This window comes from Pelodiscus sinensis, chromosome 16 (assembly GCF_052426305.1).
Source record: "Pelodiscus sinensis isolate ZL-2025 chromosome 16, ASM5242630v1, whole genome shotgun sequence".
In the NCBI taxonomy this organism is placed as follows: domain Eukaryota; kingdom Metazoa; phylum Chordata; order Testudines; family Trionychidae; genus Pelodiscus; species Pelodiscus sinensis.
The window spans coordinates 27,514,206-27,537,846 of NC_143067.1; the positions used below are offsets into that span (position 1 = coordinate 27,514,206).

Sequence of the window (23,641 nt, forward strand, 5' to 3'; positions counted from 1 at the left end):
GGAAACATCCACTGGGATCAGGTGAACATACTAAAAAAGTATCTGGCAGTTACAGAGCAGGGGGCATTGGATTAACCTAATTTTTTTCAATCAATTAATAGTCCCCATGGACAGGTGACATGTGATACAGCTGCAGCTGTCTATAGTTTGATTTTTTTTTTAAATTGGTGAAAATCAGAAGTACACCTAAGCAATCATTTTAGACAACTTATATTGGTGTGGTGCAAATAACAGACAGGTGTTATGAGACCAAGTACTAGATTAGAAAGTAGTTTTTGTTCTTGATATTACATGCACAAGATTTGTGTGGTCTGTATTAGGAGAGTAATTCACCCGGGAGTGTGCGTCATGACCACCAGATGTTACATAACACACGCACAAGTTCTTGTGAACTTAAAATTCGAAATAGATTGTTTCTTTCCTATCTCACTGAACAGTCTTTGAGCAAATTGACTATATACACTACTACTATGCTTCTCTTATGATACTAGCCAAAAGTTCTAAATATTTTAAAAAGTTGCAGCAAGTTGAACAAATATTCTGCCTCAGGTGTTTGGTTCAGAACATCACATGACTTATGTGGGATCAGTTCATTTTGAGCTGCCTGATAACTAGATAGCAATCTGCTCTACACACATAAACATTGTGTAAATTTTGGCCTCTGAAAACAGCTTCTTTAAATCAAGGTAAGGCTTATTTACTGAAATACTATAATTGTTTCTGTTTGCAGGACAGAATATATAAATAGAAGAGTGAAACAGGATTTCACATTATGAAAATTTTCATTGTGTGTTTATCACATTCAAAAAGCATTGACTGGCCTCTTGGAATTCATTTGTTTTGGAAAAAACCTAGTATAGTTGGAAAGTCAATTAGCATCTAACACACAGATTGCAGCAAGATCCTCAGGAAAGCTGAGACAAAACAATTTGGACAAGCATATGTACTTGTCTCTGGGCGGTTTGTTTTTTTTAAACACACTAGATATTCAATAGTTACATGAACCAGATAGTGTAACTGAATAAGGTTGGAAGAAACTCATTGTTCTGGGAATCAACTGACTTGTTAGTTGCAAGGCAGCATATTAATCTTCTAAAACGGTATCAATATAGATTAATTGGTTCAGTCCTTAAACTTAACACTATTTAATTTAACTACACTCAATTTATATTTAAATTTGTATTCCTTATGTCTGCTTTGCTTAGATGGGCAAATGGAAAAACTAGGGATTGGAATTGTTCTGGAATGAAGACAGCCAAATTCTTCACAGGATCGTACAAAGCTGGAACAGGGAAAAAAGACTAACTCAATGGTCAGGTATTGACCAAAACTAGGAAGAAAAATGTAACTCAGATGCATGAAAGTGCCCAATACTGAGCAACAGACATACAAGTGTAGCTAAGAACAGTGGAGATTGGGTTTGATTAGGTTTTGACAGCTGGAAAAATGGTGATTGAAACATTTCCCTACTGTACAAGTCATATTGTCTGTCTGTATTCAAAATCTATGAAACTGAATTTATGAGAAATAATTTGACTAGCTTTACCTAAGACAAAAGCCAGTTTAGGGGGAAACAGATGAATGCTTAAGTCTCAAAATTGGAAACCTAAGTATAGACCAGTAGTACTTTACAGCAAATGAGCTTTTTAAAAATGCTGAATGAGAAAGAATTTACATTTTAAAGGGTGTGTCTCTAAATATCATGTACACAAAAAACTAACACCTAAAATTTTTTCAAAGCTTTTTGAGAAACACACACAAGTAATTCAGATTTAGTCAATTTTATTTACAGTTTTTGTACATTTCAGAGCATTACACAATTACATATTCTCATTTTCTGACCTGCAAACAGATACCTTAAAACGGAAATGTTAAAAAAATGAAGTTAGATACATCCAAAATGCAACAATTACACATCTGACAATTCACAAAGTGTAATTTACTAGGACGTATCCTAAGAATTTAGGAACAATAAGTCAGAAGAAAATCTGACTAATTTTAGCAATCAATTATTTACACATTCAAACAAAACCTCTCTTGCTCTAAACTCCCAGACAAGAGGCCTGGAAGATTTTTCAGTGGAAGAAAGACAGGAAGTTACGATTCACACCTATGCAGCATTAACAGCCCTTGATCCCAAAATACTGAGTAATTTTTCAGCTTTGCCTTTGGGCAACAGGCATCCCATCCCCCTCACCTTGTCAGATCCTGAAGTGTAGTACTTGTGCCCCCATTGTGCATAGAAAGGCTGAGTGTTTGGGGAAAAAAAGTGGTCAACAAGACCCTGTTTAATCTGGCCTTTAAATTCTGTTTAAAGGGTTTTGTTAAATTGGTTTCCAACATGATTTAAATTGGTCAGTGTTGATGGAACCAAGCATGTTTTTTAAACGTGGTTTGAACTCACTTTGGCCCAACTCGTACTGAGCAGCTATATATAGAAGCTACTTAATGCAGAAGTTTTGAAACAAGGTTTGAAGGCCAACCTAAACAGGGCTTAAGTTTCTGCACTTCCTCTGTTGGGCCACCAAGGTCACAGCTATTACTTCCATCCCTTGTTTATTACCCTTTGCCACATAGTGACTAGGTATATACCAGCTAGAAACTACTAAAAATTCCCTGCAAATAAACTGCCTTTCAGCTGAGGCTATGGCTCCTATGCATGGGATATTTGAGGAGTTTAATTTAAAAAAAATGATACTCACTTGAAAAATACTGAAAGTTTTCACTTTAGATTCATTTTAATTGCATTTTCAATATGTTTAGTTTAACTTTTTAAGAAACTGCTACAAATCAAAACAATTTTAATATAAAAAGAGCAGCCAACTGAGTGCAATATTTTGAATTGGCCAAGTCCTTCATGGTAGCTCTCTAACTAGGCTATAAATTTTGAGGAGCCTTCAAATTCTTGCCTACCTTACTTTCCACATTCACGTTTCAAACTGTGTCAGCAGGGCCCGAACTTCGGGAGTCAGCTGCTTAGCAGCCTTAGCTGCCTCTGTGATGGCCTTCCGGTAAAGGCCCTTTCTCTTCTTATTAAAGCGCGACTGAAAGTTTTCTAAAAAGGGGGATAGTTGTGAAAGAGCAAGAAAAGATGTTGTTGGAGACCCAAACCACGAAATGCGGGCCTCCTGTCGGACTAAAAGGCCATTATCTTTCCGGCTCACAGTTATAGTGAGAATACGGGCTGGCCACCAAGGGAAGCCATAAATCTTGGCCCAAACAATGTCCCCTACACATATGGTCCTGCCATCTGGTGTGACACATTTAGAGACGTTTTTGGAAAAGACTTTCATTTTCAAGGAATTACTGAGCTTTTTCTCTTCCTTTGAAGAGGAGGAAGAGGAGGAGGAGGAAGAAGGTGCATGCATGCTGCCTGGAGGAAAATCAAAGCTTTCAGTAGAACTACACTCAGAATTGGTGGATTTCAAATCATCTGTGCTATCACTACTACACACTGATGCACTGGAAGAGTCAGATTTCTTTTGATTAAGGGTCATGTAAACTGTTATATTGCCTTTGCTGCCTCTCTTGCCCAATGTCTGATGTTCATCCTGATCAACAGTTACATGCACTTCACTTGTGTCCTGAACCTCACTGCTGGCCTCTTCAGGGCCTTTTGGAGGGCTCTTATTTTCTGATGGGGCCTCACCTGCTGAGCGGGTGGAGGAGCAACGAGACTGGGGCTTAGTTGCCATCTTGCCACTCCGTATTTTCTCAAGTCCTGTCTTGAGAGATGAGTCGTTTTCTTCATTACGGTACCTTTGGGGTTTTAAACGCAATCGGGGTGGGAGGGAACCTGAGCTGGTGTTCTGAAGACGCCGCGTGAAGTGGACCTTTGAATGTGCATTTTTGGAAGTGGAAGTTGCACTCTGTTTCTTGTGTGCCTTCTCTTTGGCCATTTTCAAAACTTCCCGAGCTTTTGCATGATCCATGTTTTTGCTCTGGAGAACTTTTTTAGTATTTAACTGAGCTTTTGAAGTGTTTGCTTGGGCAGAAACTTTAACTACTTTGCTTCTGCTATGGGCAACATGTGAAACTTTGACCACAGCATTTCTTTTCTGGCTTTCATTTTGGCTTTTTCCATCTACTTTATGGTCAGTTTTAAGTTTTTTATTCACAGTAGTTACACTCTCATTCCTTCGTTTTTTATGATCCTCATATTTTGAGCAGTCACTTGCATTGCCACTTTTTTTAATTTCTTTTTTTTCTGCAACAACACTGTTTTTACATTTGTCACACAAGACCTGCCTGGGTCGTAATTTGATAGCATTCATAATAGAAGTGGGTTCCTCCCTGTACATTTTCCGCTTGGGCCGCTTAATTTTTCGGGGCGGAGGCTGAGGTATTGCTTGGTTATATGTGTCCCTGATAAACAAAGGGGGAGGATATGGCGCTCCCTCATGGAAGAGGGGAGGTGGTTTAGAAGTCCACAGGCTTTTAGCGAGGCTAGGTTCTGATGGCTGAATGGGAGAAGAGGAGTCATCAGGGACTGCACCACTGGCTTCACACTTAAACTGGGTGTCATCTTGGAATGGTTTACTTTGGAGCTGCATGGCTTCAGGTTTATCCTTGTACTCCCGTTTAGGAAATATGGTCACAGGGATTCCATGAGGTCCAAACCTTTAAAAAAAAAAGTAAGAAAGAATTTGAAGTATCTTCATTATTTACTACACAAACTTTTTTTACAAGATGCCCATGCACATTTTAGCCATCTGTCCAGATCAGTAATGGGCAACCGAGGCTAGTGAGTGGGCCGTATGAGTGGCCCTCCTTATCTCAGTGGGTTACTGAACCATAGCAGTGCTTTAATTGGATGCAGAGGGAACACATGACTTACACCGTTGATTGTATGCAATTAGCACACATCCCATTTCACATGCCCTTGCTTTACATGAGTTTTACTTTAGTCATATCTGTAGAGAAAAAGAACTATGCAGGTGGAAACCACCTCTGGCAACCATGCTCATTTTGTCTGCTATTGCCCAGGTCTCGTAGGCCACAAAGAACCAGGGCTTTGATTGAATACAGAGAATGCACACGGCTCTTACAGTCAACGTATGCAATCAGCATATGCAATCAGCATGCATTTCCCTTAAAGTGCCCTTACTTTATGTGTGTACCACTTTAGTAATACTGGTAGGGGGGAAAAATACACAGATAGAAGCTAGCAGAAACTGATAAACCTGCACATGGGCAATTGTAGAGAAAATGTCTTGTGGCCCATAGGGTTTCTATATATGGGCCACAGGTTGCTCACCACTAGTTTAAGTGTTTGGAGTACTGTAATGTGTTTAGCTACTAGTGGCAGTTTTCAAGATTCCAAGTACTACTTTGTAAATACATAGAAAATTAATGCTGAGAGATTGCTAATTTCAGAAGAGAGTGGATTTCTCTCTCCAAGAAGTCAGCACAAATTACATTTTATGCTCATCCAAGTGAGGAACATAATTCCTGTAAGCACTTTTTTCAATGCAAAAATATTTAGAACTTTTAGCTTTTTAAAAAGTCCTCCCAAAGCAGATTCAATAGGTTTTAAGAGTATTCAATAAAACAAAAAATGTAAGTGATAATCTTTGTGTTTCATGCAAGTTTTCCTTAAGAACAGTACTTGATCAATAAATTTCATAAACCATCTACCCACTTTCAATTATCCCTAAAGAAAATTAATTCTTGTAAGGTTGAAACCTTTTCTATTTATGTTTACATTTTAAATATCAAACAGTACATAGCCAGTCTTCACTACACAACAGCTTAAAGCAGTGGTTCTCAACCTTTCTGGCCCAGGACCCACCCTGATCAATGCAGACCTTTCTGCGGACCACCAGCCAACCACCCATGATGACAGAATGGGTTGGAGTTCGGGAAGGTCTAGGAGTGCAGATGGGGAAGCAAGATCTTGGCAGGAGAGGGATAAGTGGGGCACTTACCTGGCTCCATGCAACCTGCTGCTCCTTTTAGCCACGATTCTGGCTAATGTGAGCACCAGGGAAAGCCTCCAGGCAAGCTGTTTCCTGTGCTGCCATTTCCCCAGACAAAGGAAGGGAAGCAGCAGTGAACAGAGTTGCTTCCTGCTCCTATGAGCTGGATAGGACCTGAGAGGCTTCCTCCCCCTCCCCCTCCCGGAATGGGAAGCCAGTACTGGTGCTCCAACCTTGCAGGGGAAGGAGAGAGCACACCGTGGGGATGGAGCACCAGTGTGAACTCCCTGCTGCAGGGGTGTAGGGTGAGCCCCAAGCTCATGGCCCACATGCAAGATGGTTGTGGACCTCATACTTTGAGAGCCAATGGCTTAAGATATAACAAGTTTTGCCCCTAACTTGACTCCCATTCACACAAAAGATTACTAACTCAAGTGGTATTTTAAACACAAGTTATATTTTAAACATAAGGGATATGGTTTGAAGCTCAAGTGCAGTGGGGATCAACAGATCCTTACAACTCACTAGAGGCTAGTGCAACCGCACAGAGAATTCACTTGAGATAACCATTGCTGTTAATACAAGCTCATAGACAAGAGGCTGTCAAACAGCATGCATTAGTGGTGGCTGAACCTCTCTTTTCAACACAAACTAAGAGCATAATTACACTAAATGAAGTTTGGTATTTACAGTCCAGTGACACTTAACTAAATTCAAGTATGCTGAATGCTTCATACTGTTGCACGAAACAGGCTATTGGAACAAATGCCTGTTAGGCCTTGTATTACTTGCTGCTTTATTATGAAATAAGGTGTTGTACATGCTAAAAGATTCTTTACATTGTTAGCATAAGTTTTTACCTATTTACTCTACTGCATATTGATTAAGTGTGGTAAAAGAGATGTTACAAAGTAAACCCATAACACACAGGAGGAGTGCTGACCAGCACCCGGTGATTAAGGGATTAAACTCAGGTAGCTAGCAAGGGTGTTGGTGGGGAAGGAAAGGCAGATGAACGAAACCAGAGAGTGCGCTGAAATATGAATTGGATATAGATACCTTGCCTGCTTCTTTTGTGTGGGAGAGTTAAACCAGGAGTTGAGAGAAATCATTCTGTGTAACCCCAGACAGAACTACCATGCCTCCAATGAATTAGAGGCATGGAAGTGGACTGAACCAAGGGAAGATTGTGAATAAATAAAGGGAAAAAAGTTAATTTAGTCACGCCCAGGTTATTTTTCTTTATTTTGTGGTTTGGTTTGGACTGGACTGCCCTGTATGAATCTATGCTTCCCCTTCCCCGTTTACCATCTAAGAATTGTTCCCAGAGATTTTTCCCTGTGTTTTAATTTGTTTTCCTTAGGTGCTCTGTAACATCTAGCAACCAAGTATCAGAGGGGTAGCCATGTTAGTCTGGAGCTGCAAAAGCAGCAAGGAGTCCTGTGGCACCTTATATACTAACAGATGTATTGAAGCATTAGCTTTCGTGGGCGAAGACCCACTTTGTCAGATGCATGTAGTGGAAATTTCCAGAGGCAGGTATAAATATGCAGACCAGAATAAGGCTAGAGATAAAGAGGTTAATTCAGTCAGGGAGGGTGTGACCAGACTTCGAAGAGAAACTGCTGAGCTACAGTTCATCTGCAAATTTGACACCATCAGTTTAGGGTTAGACAAAGACTGAATGGCTAGCCAACTACAAAAGCAGTTTCTCCTCTCTTGGCGTTCACACCTCCAGATCAACTGCTAGAAGTAGGCCTCATCCTGACTGAATTAAACTCGTTATCTCTAGCCTTATTCTGGCCTGCACATTTATACCTGCCTCTGGAAATTTCCACTACATGCACCTGCAAAGTGGGTCTTTGCCCACGAAAGCTTATGCTCCAATAAATCTGTTAGTCTATAAGGTGCCACAGGACTCCTTGTCGATCTAGCAACCAAGAATGCTTTATCAAGTATATCTTTTGTTATACTTTATCAAGTATATCTTTTGTTATACTTTTGTTTTGTGTAATAAAAAAATCACTTTAAGGTGATGATTTGATTATTGTGTACTGGAGAGTAACAGGGGTCTGTGTGTATATTTGCCTGCCTCAGACTGGGTGGTCAGTTACCAGAGATTGCAGCTGTTTTTTTCTCTTATTTTTTTTCCAAGCTCTTTTGGGTCAAGAGCATGTGACACCCTTGAGGGATAATTCATGTGTTTGCCCCTGGTTTTGGAGGGGGGGGGGTGGAATCACTTGATGGTGATTTCACCTCCCCCCCCCCAAAAAAAAACCCCAAACAAACCAACCACTGAATCTGTGACTCTGGGGAAGTTTCTGTAACCAGATCCTGTAGTGGTAAGGTATATTTAAAGACTTTGCGGGCCCCCACCTTCTACTCTTGAAGTGCCAGAATGGGGAACAGACCTGACAAAACCTAACACATAGCTGAAATGAATGCACTCCATTCAAACTCACACAGACAGTCAATCCTCCCAGCTGTAGACCATAAATAATGGAGAAACAGGAACCAAATCAGTGGAGTTCAGTTTCCAAAACAGTACTTCAAGTGAACACCCAAAAACTTACTCAATATGTCAGTGTTTTGTATCTGCTACTGTTCTGTTCAACCTTACCTAACAACGTAAACACTACAGTGCACCTCTACACATGCCAATGAGTAGTTGTGTTCTTTCCTTCCCCACAAAATGAACCATCTTCCCTTGGAAATTCAGTTCAGGGGCCTCTACCTGCTTAAAATCTAAAGTTTAGATGATTTTCCATTAATTTAGAAGGACACTTGCATAAATTCACTGGGGACTATTAAATCTGAAGCTTCTGCCTTAAAAGGTCCATCAAATGACCCATTATATTTATCGGTTCAAAGAACACTTACATTACAGAGTCTGGTGCTGTTGAGGCTTAGAGTTAAAATGTAACTTTGTTGTGAATAAATTAAGAACATATTTAAAATGTCAACTAACCATTAAATTCACAATCCTTAAAATGGAGGTCATTACATCAGCACTGCTATCAGGAAACTAATTTCTGCCATACTTTTTTCATGTATTAGATTGAAATATCAGAACTTTTTTTTTTTTTTTTTTAAATGCATACTATAGCTATTAATCCAAGAAGTTAACCTTAAGGTAAAGTAGGACATTAGCTGCCACACAACAAGGACAATTTAAAAGGACAAGATGGCTGTACTCTTGATAACAACAACTAAAAACCCTAGATAAGCTTTCTATTAAATTATATTTTAAAAAGTGTTTAAAGATATTGGAAAATGCATAACAAACCCTTTGCGTTCTCTCTGTCCTACATTACTGTAGATGTTTGGGGTCTGTCTTGTAGCCCTTTCAGCTGGCTGGACCCAGACTTGCTACGGTTGAACCAGCATCCTTCCTATGAACTCTGAGTCATGGGGAAGGTCATTTCCACCAGGGTCGGTTCTTGCAGATTTTAATGTTAAATCTCAACAAACAAGACCAAAACCTCCAAGTCTGTCCCTCAAGCAAGAAGTTCCCAATTTTTACCTCACAGCCTTTGTGATAACAGGATTTCTCAGGCCTTGTCTACACTTACAAGTTGTCATCCCCAAAAAACATTTTTTGGCAACAAAACCCAGAGCGTTCACATTGCGACGCGACAAAAGCACCCAGTTTTGGTGACAAAAACTTATACCTCTACACAAGACTTTTGTCTCTCCCTTTGCCTTTACTGTTGACAGTCATGTAGTGTATACTACAGTAGTCTTTTTGTTGTTTATTGACTCAGTAGTCTTTTTGTTGTTTATTGACCCACAGCATGTTTCCCACAATGCCCAATTAGCCACTCTGGCCAGCTCTTTGAACTCTGCTGCTATTCAGCCACAAACAGGTAAAATGTGCCCCTCCTACCTGCAAACCCCTAAATCCATTTCCTGGTGTCTGGCTCATTGCATATTCATGCTCCTGGCTCACTGCATCTTCTCGGGAACCAGAGGTGGCCATCGCTCAAAACTCTCTCCTGTTTGGAGCAATGCAGAGCTTTTGGATCTTAGTGTATGTGGGGTGAAGAATCAGTGCAACCACAGCTGAGAGTGACCCACAGGAACTGGGACACGTACAGTCACATTTCTCAAGACCTGTCTGAGAAGCAATATGAGCGAGCACCTTGCAATGCAGAGCCAAGATAAAGGAACTCTGGCAGGTGGACCAGAAGGTGAAGGAGGCAAACAGATATGGTGCTACACCCCAAAAATGCCATTCGTATAAAGGAACTGGATGCGGTCCTCACATCCACACTCAAGAATGTGGATGCTTCTCATGGCACGGAGTCATAAACACTTGTCCCGGAGACAGAAGTTACTGATGAAGAGGTGGAAGCAGACAAAGGGGTTAGGGTCAGTCTAGTGGCAACCAGTGCGCCAAGCAATGAGGAATTGTTCTCAAGTCCCATTGTTTGTGAGGGATCTCAGCAACTCAACATGCAGCATGAAGGATAGGGAAGAGACGCTGGGTATGTTGTTGTGCAGGTGGGGCAGTCTGGTTGGCAGCCACACGGGGTACAAAGTTGCTCTAATGTAGCCTGAGAGTGGGGGGCATCGCGGTCCAGGGCAATAAGAAGCTCTAGTGCAGCTGAGGGAGAGAGGGAGGGCAGAGGCTATGCGGGACATTATTTTAGTCTAGCGGGGGGACACAATGGCAATTAGCCAGCGATGTGGGGGTGGCAGTAGCGTGGGGTGGTAAGTTGCTGTTGCAGGGAGGTGAGGGAGGGGCAGACAGCAGCTTGGGATGTTGCTCTTGCAGCGTGCCCCCCACAGGGAGATTGTCTTGTGAGCTGGCTAATCCCTGCCTGGGTCTGCATTATGTCCAAACAGAGCATCGACATATGCACAGTTATCAATAGAATCCTGCTGGGAGTGTTGAAGCTTTTTTTGATGAACTTAATTTCCTCATGAAGATTCCATGGCAGAACTGCCATTTCCCCACTGCTATGGTATGACACTCCCAAACCACTCCTCATACTCTGCTGCCGAAACCACAGTGGCACAGAGTTTGGCTGCATTAGGAGCAAGTGCCTCCCACTCACATGCAGAAGTAGATCCCAGCTTTGCCTGTTAACCTTCAGCAAGGATGTATCAGCCAGAGTGCTCTCAGCCTGTGGACAAGTGTAGGATCATTACAAATTGTTTCAATGTTCAGCTGCTGTACAAGCCCAGACTGTACTTTCTTGAGGACCCATGCACAACACTTATTCCCCCTTTTATCCTCACATTTAAAACTCACCATGATCAGAGGGGCTCGAAAAGGTCTGTGTTTGCTTCTAGGATCACAAGAAAAATGATCAGTTTTGTTCAGAGGTGCACATGTTCATGAAATGTTACAATCTTTATCATGAATAATACAGTCACTCTATTGTTAATGGTTACTTTTCAAAGCCAGGCCTCGAGAAGTCATACACACTTGCCAGTAGACAGACTCCATTAACTAAGGAAAAACCACAGTAAACAAGGGAAGAACTGGTCAAAGATGTGTTGTGTCACTTGAACACTTCAAGCAGAGAAGAGAGCAAAAAAGAGCTATGGAGATTGAAGTGAGAACACAAACCACTGAGCACATGGCTAAAGCTCATGGAAGAGCTAAATGAGATGCTTAAGTGTTTCATTAAGATGTAGAGTGAACATAGAGGCCTCACTCTCCAAAAGCAGAACTCTTTTCACAGCAATCATGCCTCCGTACTCACACATCCGCCTCCATAGCTGCACATGCAAAATTCTTTATCCAATAACCCTCCCTCCATGCTTACACTAACAATCAAGTAGTGTTCTTCTCCAGCATATTCCACTCCCTATGAAAGTAGCTGTGACTTTAATCACTGGACTTCAACACCACTGTGAGGTCTTCCAATAATCCTAGTCATCCCTTACCACCGAATGTCCTGATTGAAAGACAGACATTTTTAAATGTGTGTGAAATGACCCACACTAATCACTCTGGCCTCTGTGGAAGCCTGACATATCCCTTGAGTTTCATAGGAATGCCCTGCTCAGGATGAGTAGTGGGATGAGACTGAGAAGCAACTCCAACACACAGCACTGTCAGTGACCCTCACTATTAAAGTGGTTCCTCACAGCCACCAATATTCATGGCCACCTTTGGGCTCCTCTGACTGCACGAGTGTCTGGCTGTTCAAAGTGTGTGCAAGCACAGCATCTCACTGTTCCACTCATGGCCAAATTCTTCACCTTTATTCTCATACAGATTATGCAAGTAATAGCATGCAGCTACCACAATGAGGATATGATCCTCCAAAAGGTCCAGCCTGCCACAAAGACTTCCATCTAGTTTTCAATCTGTCAAAGGCACATTCAACAAGCATGCACCATAGGCGTAACTTGTTGTTGGACAGCTCCTTACTGGTGTCCAGATGCCCCATTTAAGGCTTCATAAGCCAGGGCTGTAATGGCTAAGCCACATCACTTAGGATTGCTATGGACGTTCCCACATCCCTCACGGTAAATTTCTGATCTGAAAAGGGTCCCAGCATGCAGCTTTCTGAATGGCCCAATGTTCATGAAAATGCATGCATTGTGCACCTTTCCAGACCACCCCACATTTAGGTCTGTGCAATGCCCAAGGTGATCCATAAATTCTTGAAGCCCCATGGAGCCCCTTATGACTCTGAACTAAGGGGGCAAGGAGTCCTGTGGCACCTTATAGACTAACTGAAGTGTTGGAGCATAAGCTTTCGTGGGCAAAGACCCACTTCGTCAGATGCATGTAGTGGAAATTTCTAGAGGCAGGTATAAATATGCAGGCCAGAATCAGGCTGGAGATGACCAGGTGGATCTAATCAGGGAGGATGAAGCCCACTTCTAGTAGCTGATCTGGAGGTGTGAATTCCAAGAGAGGAGAAGCTGCTTTTGGAGTTAGCAAGCCATTCACAGTCTTTGTTTAATCCTGAGTTGATTGTGTCAAACTTGAAGATGAACTGTAGCTCAGCAGTTTCTCTTTGAAGTCTGGTCTTGAAGTTTTTTTGTTGCAGGATGGCTACCTTTAGATCTGCAATTGCGTGTCCAGGGAGATTGAAGTGTTCCCCTACAGGTTTTTGTATGTTGCCATTCCTAATATCAGATTTGTGTCCATTGATTCTTTTACGTAGGGACTGTCCTGTTTGGCCGATGTATATAGCAGTGGGGCATTGTTGGCACATGATGGCATATATTACGTTAGTAGATGTGCAGGAGAATGAACCAGTGACGGTATGGCTGATCTGGTTAGGTCCTGTGATGGTGTTGCTGGTGTATATATGTGGGCAGAGTTGGCACCGAGGTTTGTTGCATGGATTGGTTCCTGAGTTAGTTATTATGGTGCGGTGTGTAGTTGCTGGTGAGAATATGCTTCAGATTGGTGGGTTGTCTGTGGGCGAGGACTTGCCTGCCTCCCAAGGCATGTGAAAGTGAGGGACCATTGTCCAGGATGGGTTATAGATCACTAACGATGTGTTGGAGAGGTTTTAGCTGAGGACGGTAGGTGATGGCCAGTGGTGTTCTGTTGGTTTCTTTCTTGGGCTCGTCCTGTAGCAGGAGGCTTCTGGGTACACGTCTGGCTGTTAATCTGTCTCTTCACTTCCTCGTGTGGGTATCGTAGTTTATGGAATGCTTGTTGAAGATCTTGTAGGTTTAGGCCTCTGTCTGAGGGGTTGGAGCATATGCGGTTGCACCTCAGTGCTTGGCTGTAAACAATGGATCATGTGGTTTCTGGGATGAAAGCTGGAGGCATGCAGGTAAGCATAGCGGTTGGTAGGCTTTCTGTATAGGGTGGTGTTTATGTGACAGTCACTTATTTGCACTGTGGTGTCCAGGAAATGGACCTCCCGTGTAGACTGGTCCATGCTGAGGTTGATGGTGGGGTGGAAGCTGTTGAATCGTGGTGAAATTCTTCCAGAGCTTCCTTCCCATGAGTCCAGATGATGAAGATGTCATCGATGTAGCAAAGGTAGAGAAGGGGCATAAGTGGACAAGAGCTGAGGAAGCGTTGTTCCAGGTCAGCCATAAAAAAGTTGGCGTATTGTGGGGCCATGCAGGTGCCCATTAAGGGTGTGTCGATTTGTTCCTGTGCTTGTGTAGGGAGTGTCATGAGTAGATGAAGTTTTAGTGTATTCCTTAGTGGGATCTGAGGAAATAGAGCTGTAGAATTTGGTATCTGAGAGTTGTCTGGCAGCCTCCTTTAGGTAGTCAGGCTTGTCCATGATGACAACAGCACTTCCTTTGTCAGCCTCTGATTATAATGTCAGAGTTGTTCCGGAGGCTGTGGATGGCATTGCGTTCTTCACGACTGAGTTTACCAGGCAAGCGATGCTGTTTTTCCACAATTTCTGCCTGTGCACATCGGCGGAAGCAATGCTGTTTTTCCACAATTTCTGCCTGTGCACGTCCACAATTTCTGCCTGTGCACGTCTGAAGTAAGGTGGAGTGGCAATACAATGGGAATGTGTGCATCATTGATTGTCCCACCAATATGGAAAGCCCATTTTAGTGGCTGGCTTTGCAATGTCACACTTCCCAGTAACAAGCCTACACCGCAAAATATGAGGTGATGCATTGCCTTGCACACTGGCATAAGTGCTGCCCTAGTGGGAGACTTCCTTACCCAAACTGATTTGCATCTGAACAGTAGTAATCAGGAGTTGCCAGCTTCCACAAAGCAATGGCTACGTGCTTCTCTATCAAGAGAGTAGTTCCAGTTCAGATATCCTTGTGTCGCTATTCAGGGGCCAGCTCAGCGCACAGCTTCAAGAAGTTTGCTTTATGCATCTTAAAAGTCCTGTAGCCACTGGTTTTCATCCCATACCTTTGGCAATGCGGTCCCACCACTCACTGCTCATCTCCATTGCCCAAAATTGATGTCCTGCGATGCACAGCAGATCTGTGGCACCCCAAGGTCTGACAATTCGCTGGTGTCCCTCTCACCACTATCGCCCACATTCACGTCTTCATCCTCTATTATTAATTGTATAAATAGCTCTGCTGCAATGCATGATGTCCTAAGCGTATTGACCACAACATGGGAGAAGGCATGGAATTGTAACACTGATCTGGTGCCGCTTCTTTGGAAGGTGTGTGTCTTGGGGGGGGGGGGGATGAGAAGAGGGGGTGGTCTTTGTGTGGGTCAGGCACCGCCCCTCCACTGATCCTATAGGGCTGCAATTTCTGGCCAATAGAAGCGATGAGAGGATGGTGCCTGCAGGGAGTGCTTCCCTGTAGCATGCAGAGTTGGTTCTGCCCCCATACCTGGCATAATCTGGAGTCTGGATCCGGCCCACAGGCCACAAATTCCCCCTCCTCTAGTAAGTTTTTCTACTTCACTCAGTTTCTTCGCATTATGTAGACTAGAGTGTTTCAAACAACAAAGCAAACTGTTTTAAATTGTGGAAGAATTTCTACATGTTTACAAGTTGTATAAAAAAAGTGTTTTGGTTAAATGGTATTAGCAAAGGTGATGCAGGATCATAAGAAAAATGCTACTATAATAATTCAAAGATGAAAAGAGCATCACCATTCTTCAGATTAATCTTGACATCATGAATCACCTTTACTGACTGACCTATGCTCTCAACTAAAGTACATCCTGTAAGTGTAAAGGTTTGCCTTTTTAAAACAACCAATACCAAATACACAAGGCCTGTCTAATCACTCAGTTTGAAACACACATAAAATGGCAAACATTCCAATAGTTGTAGTTTGTTCTCATATCCAAGTACAATGGAAAAACTCTGCAAGGAATGCTCTTGCTCAGGGGTGGGCAATAGTTTTAGATGTGGGTCACTTCAGAAACAGCTGGCGGTTCCCTCTAGGCACACGAGCCCCTGGCAGCGGGAAACTTCAGGTGCTCCCCCTGCCTTCAGGTCAATTGGGGTCTGGGGCGGGAGAGCATGGGAAGTCTCACTCCCTGCCCTGTAAGGGAGCACCGTGCTGAGAGTCAACCGCCAGCTGAACGAGTCAACCGCATGCTTCCCCCAGCCTTTGATTGGCCTGGGGGCAGGGGAGCGGCAGGGCCAGATCCAGCCAGTGGAGGCCCTTTTGCCCATCCCTGCTCTTGCTTAAAAAAGAGTCCATGTCGCAGATACAGCATTACTTTGTACTAAACAGTGTCATCCCTAGAAGTTACCAGTTTCTATGATCTGCTAAATACAAAAAACAGTTTATTCTTGGTACATGACTCCAACCATAAGTGATTAATATTGTCGATGGGACAATAATCTATAGATTTCCTTTCATTCATTTTGACATTAGACAACCTACAATTACATCCTAGGTTCTCACATGCAGATCAGGAAAGATCTTGCACTAGAGCAGGGGTGAGCAATCTTCTGTCCATGGGCTGGATGTGGCACCTTGCTTAATTTAATCTGACCCATGGCAAATCTCTGCACATGGGCTTGAAGCCCAAAGCCTTGGCTATTTCCACGGGGCTGGAACATGGGCATCAAATGGCTGGAATGGGGCAGGTCATGGCATTCCGAGTTGAATGTGAGGGGGAGGCTATTTTGGGTTTTGGGGGTTTTTTGCTTCTCACTTGAGAACAGAAAGGGGTTTTTTTGGGTGGGGAGTTGGTGTGCGTGTGCACACACACTTGTAAGTGGCCTTCTTGACCTATTTTTATGTGGTTCAACAGCCTCAACACCATCCTCCCCCGAAAAAAGGTTACCCACCCTACACTAGAGTCTGTTCTGTGCCAAACACAACTGGAGGGCACAGGGCAAAAGGTATTTAAACAGGCAATAGCCCAGGCCTGGCATAATTCACAGCAGCTGCTCTCAATTACAAAAGGCTGATATGAGCCTCCAAGAGATGTTCCAGGCCTTTCTGTCAAAAACAAAACAAGAAGTTAAAAAAAGCCACCTACATCAGGAAGGGGTTGTTGCAGAAAATGCTATGCTACTGCATGCCACCTACCAAAGAATTCCAGCAAGAGGGCTGGTTACACTGGCTTGAAGCTGTGTGACAGTAGGAACTAGGGCCTGTCCCCTTGTTTCAGCAGTATATAGATGAGGGAAGACTTCACTGTTCTTATTAACATTTCACTGCAATGCACTGCATCATCTAAGTAAGAAACTAGCTTGACACACCAGTCAGAGATCATTTCAGCCTCTTGAGATTATGAACCAAGTGCATGGCCATTAGTTCTGGTAAGGATCCTGTGTGCTATGGACAACAGTTCTCTAACTATAGCAACCCCAGGACCTCCATTTTGATTTAAAATTTTTCAGGGACCCTTAAGCCCCTTCTCCCCCTCGCTCCTCCCCACCCTTTACCCTACTCCCTTCCCCAAGGCCAAGGACCTGACATAACCCTCTCCGAGGCCCCATCTTCCTGCTCATTCCATTCCCCCTTTTCCTGTGGGGTGCAGACTCTAGACTGGTGCAGTGATTTGGGGTGCAGGCTTCAACTGAGCAGTGTTTTATCTCCTGTGGCTCCTGGAAACAACTGACATATCATCCCTCTGGGAATGGCTCCCAGGCAGGTAGGATCCATTGGGTTTTCCCCGTACTGCCACTGCCTGCAGGTACAGCCCCCACTGGTCACAGTTCCTGGCAAATGAGAGCTGTGGAGTTGGCACTCGGGGCAGAGGCAACAGCAGCACACACAGATCATCTGCCTCCCCAAGGGTCCACAGACCCCAGTTTATGGAACACTGGCTTAGAATATGAGGGGATGGTTAAACAAAAAAACAAAAAAAAAACCAAAAAAAAAGGAGATTTTGCAATCCTAGAGAAGAACAAAGAATGATTCAAACATGATGTAGCAGAAATAGGGCACAATCAAAATAAGGAAAAATTACTGGAGCATAATCAATCTTACTTTTAAAATAATTACCAAGTTTACCATGTCACTAAATTTTTGAAGTCACCACTGGTTAAGTATATAAAGCTTATAACGTACAAGTCCTGTGAGCTATGAGAGTTAATGAACAATTAGGGCCAATTGTATGGACATCTGTAATTATGTATATACTAGATAAGCACCATCAGTAAAAACCAAAAGCTGCAAGTTTCTCACTTATAGAAAAAATATAAATGAAATTATATCATATCAGCATATCAACATTCAAATTCTCTAAAGGGTAGTGAGGAGAAACCAGTGATGTACACTTTCAGCATTCTGTTCAAGAAGAGTGACCTACCACAAGAACATGAAATATTCAAGCTTTAGCCTGTATGCGAGTTAAATCAAGACTGAAGACAGAAAATGTGGGTACAGGTTATAGAAGCTCCTCTACAACTATGAACCTATTTAGGACTCATCCATAGTATTCTTTAGACTGAACATATGCACACAACTATTAAAAAGATGCATGATGCCATGGAGGTTTACTTAATGAGCAGGACTTAGTGAATCCTTCTTGTACTTGGAAACTACTGGGCTCTTACTACATTTAAGAAGCGCAGCATCTGGGACCAGCACGAGCCGAGACTGCTCGGTCCTGACTCGTGCTGAGTCCAGCAGCCAACCCTGTCCGGCAGCAACTTCTGTCCACGGCCAGCCCAGTCCACCACAGAGGCTGCTCCGACACCGCTGCAAACAGGGCTAGCCATGGACAGGGCTTGCTGCCGGAACAGTCCCTGCACACAGCCATCCTGGGCCGCCATAGACAGAGGCTGCTGCTAAAGCTACCTCCCCTATCCTCCCCCCACACTGGCTCTGGTAGAGCAGCGGGAGAGGGCAGCACCATAGAGCCAATGCTAAGGGGAACTGTCTCCTGTTTCCCCCACCGCCAACAGAGTCAGCGAGGTGGTGGTGGTGGGGGGGAGAGGGGGAAAGTCGATACTCCAGTCGACTACCAAAAAATATTTTACTCGGAATTAGGTGACAAATCTGAGGAATTGTCCCAGATTAAAGTATCAGAGGAGGTTTTGGAACAAATTGATAAACTTAACAGTAACAAATTACTGGGTACAGATGAAGCAAAATGCAGGACTATGCAGCACTTTAAAGACTAACAATATGGTTTATTAGATGATGAGCTTTCATGGGCCAGACCCACTTCCTCAGATCAAATAGTGGAAGAAAATAGTCACAACCATATATACCAAAGGATACAATTAAAAAAAATGAACACATGAAAAAGGACAAATCACATTTCAGAACAGATAGAAATGTAGCCGTGTTAGTCTGGTGTAGCTGAAGCAAAATGCAGGACTATGTAGTGTTACATAGTCCTGCATTTTGCTTCAGCTACACCAGACTAACACGGCTACATTTCTATTACTGGGTATAGATGGCATTCATGCAAGAATTTTGAAAACTCAAATGTGAGCTATTAGCTGTGGTTTGTAATCTATCCTTTAAATCGGGTTCCATACCTAATGACTGGGAGATAGCTAATATGATGCCAATATTTAATAAGGGTTCTAGAGGTGATCCTGGCAATTACAGACCCGTCAGTCCAATGTCAGTACTGGGCAAATTATTTGAAACTATAGTAAGGAATAAAATTGTCAGATACATAGATGAACATAATTTGTTGAGGGAAACTCAACACGGTTTCTGTAAAGGGAAATCATGCCTTACTAGAGTTCTTTGAGGGGGTCAAACAAACACGTGGACAAGAGGGATCCAATGGATATAGTACACTTAGGCTTCCAGAAAGCCTTTGACAAGGTTTCTCACCAAAGGCTCTTAAATAAAGTTGTCATGGGATAAGAGGGAAGGTCTTTACATGGAGTGATAACTGGTTAAAAGACAGGAAACAAAGGGTAGGAATAAATGGTATGTATTCAGAGTGGAGAGAGTTAACTAGTGGGGTCCCCCAAGGGTCTGTCCTGGGACCAAATCCTGTTTGTCTGGAATTGGATGACAGGGAGGGCTCACGTGATGATTCCCTGTTGTGTTCTCTCTCTCTGGGGCATCTGGTATTGGTCACTGCTAACAGTCAGGATACTGGGCTAGATGGACCTTTGCCTGCAGGGGTGCGAGCCCCCCCACAGACAGAGGCTGCTCTGCAGCAGCAGCCTCTGTTGTCAGCAAGACGTGGAGACACACTGGTTCCCAGCAGCCTCCCCCTCCCCCAGAGGACAGGGAAGGTGGCACTGTGGAGCTGGTGCTACTGAGGAAGACAGCTTGTGGGGAACTGGTGGGATGGGGGAGGTGGGAAGGGGAGGCAGGTCCGCAGAGCCAGCTTAAAAGCCAGCTCCCTGCACATATTGTCTCCACCTGCCCCCCTTCCCCTCCACACAGCTGCCTCTATCCAAGGCAGGAGTGCGGGGGCTAGGAAGGCAGGTGGATCTGGTGCTTGTGAGAAGCCTGCTCGTAAGCTGGCTTCTCACAGCATACCCCCCACCCAATTGCTGCCTCTGATACAGAGGCTGCTGGGAGGGGCAGTGCATGTAGTCAACAGGATTAACTGATAAACCCAGACTATTGGTTAATCATGTAGTCATCTACATGTTGACATCCTTAACAATTACATCTCTCAGAGGACCTGGATCAATGTTCAATAGGGTTTTTTGAAGGTCAAGACTGGGCTTAGGGATGTGAATGGTTAACCAGTAAGCAACACCTTTAATGGATGAAGCTTACCAGTTATGATTAACCAGTGGGGGCTGGAGTAGACCTCCACCCTGTATGACATGGGGCGATGGTCCAGCCCCATGCAGCCTGTTGCAGCAGAGGAGTGATCCAGCTCAGCCTCTGTCCCCATTTAATCAGTTAACCAATTAAATGGGATTTTACACCCCTACTTCACATAGCACACTGAATTTGAGAAAACATTCTACCACTTGCACCTGCATACTGGTAGCTCCCCGTTTGTTCAAGGCAATCAGTTTCGTTCACTGGAAAATTCCCACCCACAGAACCACCTTTGGGTCTGCAGCTGCAAACAATGACAGGCAAGAAACTCACTGACCACCAAAAGAAAACACTGACATAAAAACAGCTAGAAGTTGTATTACTAAGGCTGTGTCTACACTATCAAGTTTTGTCACCAAAAACTGCCTTTTGGCAACCAACTTCCAAGCCTCCGAGAAGCTTTGTTCTTTTCCCTTTCCTTTATTGTGGATTAACCTGTGTAGATTCGGTTTGTTTTGTCAACAGAACTGGCTTCCCCCAGTATCCCACAATACCTTCCTGATGGCTATGCTCAGTGTTTTGATCTGCTGCCATGCAGAGATGCACCCTTCTCCCTAAGTGAGCTGCTCTGTTTGGGAAACAAACAACAAATCACTGGAATGCTCCTGTTCTACCCTACACTAGGAGCACAGCAGCAGACAGGCAGCTGCTGCACGGAAGAGGGCGACAAAGGATGTATCGAGACCATAGCTGATGAGGCTGTGGGAGAACTCCAGTGGGATCAACTCTGCCTTCCCACATTGCTGCAGTGTGGAATACATACTGCTCAGTCTGTTGATGGTGGTGTCCCCAATATGTATGTGATCTGTTGACTAGGGATATTAAAATGCATTTATTTTTGTAAACATGTAAATGCTGACATTTACAGTGGCTACACATTTACAGGCAGCAGTGGGGAGAGAGAGGGAGGAGAAAGGGCAGGCAGCTCCCTGGGAACCAATATGTGTTTGTCCTCCCTCCCTCCCTGTATCAGAGGCAGGGAGAGGGGACAGAAGGTTCATGGAGAGCTGGCATGCACAGGGAGCCCGCTTAAAAATCCAGCTCCCCATACATACCACTCCTCCGCCTCAGATTCAGAAGCAACTGAGGAAGGGGGAGGGCCACAGCGTGTAACCATTAGGATTGACGGAGGAGCCCAGGCTCATTGGTTAATTGTGTGCTCTGCTACATGTTCACATCTCCACTGCTGACAATGTGAACACCCTCTGGCGATTTTTGTTTTGATGACGTTTGGGTGTTGCCATAAATTTTGTCAGCAAAACTTGGTAGCGTAGAGTGCAAACCTGAAGCAAAAAAAACTAGGGACGTTAAGAGACATGTATTTAAATAATCAAGCAGTCGTTAGAATGTATATCAACTACTCCATTATTCCATAGGCAGCCATACCCAGTCCCGGCTTGCACCAGCTGCCGGCCCAAACCCCCGTGTGGCTGCCCAGCTCCCACTGCCTTTTAAATGGTTTGGTCCTGCACCTGGTGCAAGCCAGGAATGAGCCAGGATGAGTGCCCAGCTGGCAGCAGCCCATGTGCGCGGCGGTCCCAGCAACGAGTTGGGACCTCCCCCACACAGGGGTTGCTTCACAGCAGCAGTCCCTCCTCCTCACTGCCTTTGAATACAAGTAGTCGACTCAACTACCCAATAAGCTACCCAACTAGTCCCTTACTTCCCTACTAGAAACCCCTCTTTGAAACAGCGGAACTCCTCAGACAGCAGTCAAATAAAGGGTACACCTTAGATTCATTTTAAAATTCATTTTAATTTGATTGATTTGATTTTCCAAAAATATTGTTCTATACTTGGATGAAGTGCTTAGCTTTTGGGGAAAACATGCTGTAATTTTCTTAGGGCAGATCTACACTACCAGGATAGGTCGATCTAAGTGACAATTTGATTTACGCTAGCAGGTGAAGCTGCGATGTAGCTAAAAATCTACTTATCATGGGGTCTATCTGCAGGGGGAAGAAGAAAGAGGAGTCAGCAGAAAAAGATTCCTGTTGACTCCCCGACTGCAGGTGGATCAATCACTGCACACCCCATAGTGGAGACAAGTACATAAATAACAGAATTTCTACTTTAACTGAGAACTCAATTCAATCACAACTGACATCCCCATAATTCTTTTTAATGATCTGCATTACAATAGCACCCAACAGCCCATTTATGGAGGAGAACAGTCACTACAGAGAAACTTTATATTTTGTGGCCATTTCCTAAATAGCTTTTCGTATCTGGCTTTTTCACAATTCTAAAGAACTGCTGCCTGTTTTTATATTTTTAGTCACAAAAAAGATTGACTCTTAAACTATGGCTACAATAAAGTGTTACTGTAAACTCTCTGCATAGCTGCTCTAATCCAATGGCTCCTTTTATTTAATTATTCCAAGCCACAGTAGCTATATGGAGGGAGGGAAGGAACAGCTCTCCCACCAATACAGTGCCGCCCACAACAGTACTCAAGTCAGCGTAAGTTATGTCGCTCAAGATGGTTACTAATTCACATCTGAGTGACATAATTTATACCAATTTACACTGTACTGCAGCCATACCCTTCATGACACCTTGCAGATAAGGAAGGAAAAACAGTACTATAGAGCAGCAGTTCCTAACTGCAGGGCCACGGACTGCTGCCTGGCCATGGCAACTGCTAGAGCTCAAGCCAGCTGTTCACAGTGACTCAGCTCTGGCAGCCATCGTATTATGGCTGAGGCACCACAAGAGGAAGTGGAGCATGAAGTGCCTTCCTCCCTCCTCCATACTTGGGGAACAAAGGGGCACAAAGAAGGAGGGAGCACATGCACTGCAAACGACAGGTCCCCATGCCCACATGGCCACTTTTGTCGGTGGCTGCACTAGGGCTGGGACGGCGCCTCCCTCCTGCCCCCTGCCCCCCCCCCCCCAGTTAACAGCAGCCAGCTGGGGCTCAGCATTATGCCTGCACAGCCACTTGCGACAGCAGGAGGAGGTACCTCTCCTCCCTCCTCAGTAACGGTGGCCCAATTGGGTCTCCACTCTCCACCCCTACCCATGGGGGGGGGGGGACAAGACGCAATTGGGGAGGGAGGGAGTGCAATGGAGGGAGTGCACGAGCTGTCAACAGCTGCATCCCCTGTCTGTGCTGC

General features: G+C 44.0%; 1 protein-coding gene across 3 annotated transcripts in view; it reads right to left on the reverse strand.

Annotated features, from left to right (window-relative positions):
- Window positions 1-1,765: 1,765 nt before the first annotated feature.
- PWWP2A (PWWP domain containing 2A) overlaps window positions 1,766-23,641 on the reverse strand; it is a 31,888-nt gene continuing 10,012 nt past the window's right edge. For all 3 annotated transcript variants that reach the window (XM_075900201.2, XM_089769532.1, XM_025178496.3), the window contains one exon: window positions 1,766-4,620. In XM_075900201.2, coding sequence (XP_075756316.2) covers window positions 2,928-4,620 — 1,693 coding nt within the window. In that variant the 3' untranslated portion in view covers window positions 1,766-2,927. The remainder of the gene's footprint in view (window positions 4,621-23,641) is intronic.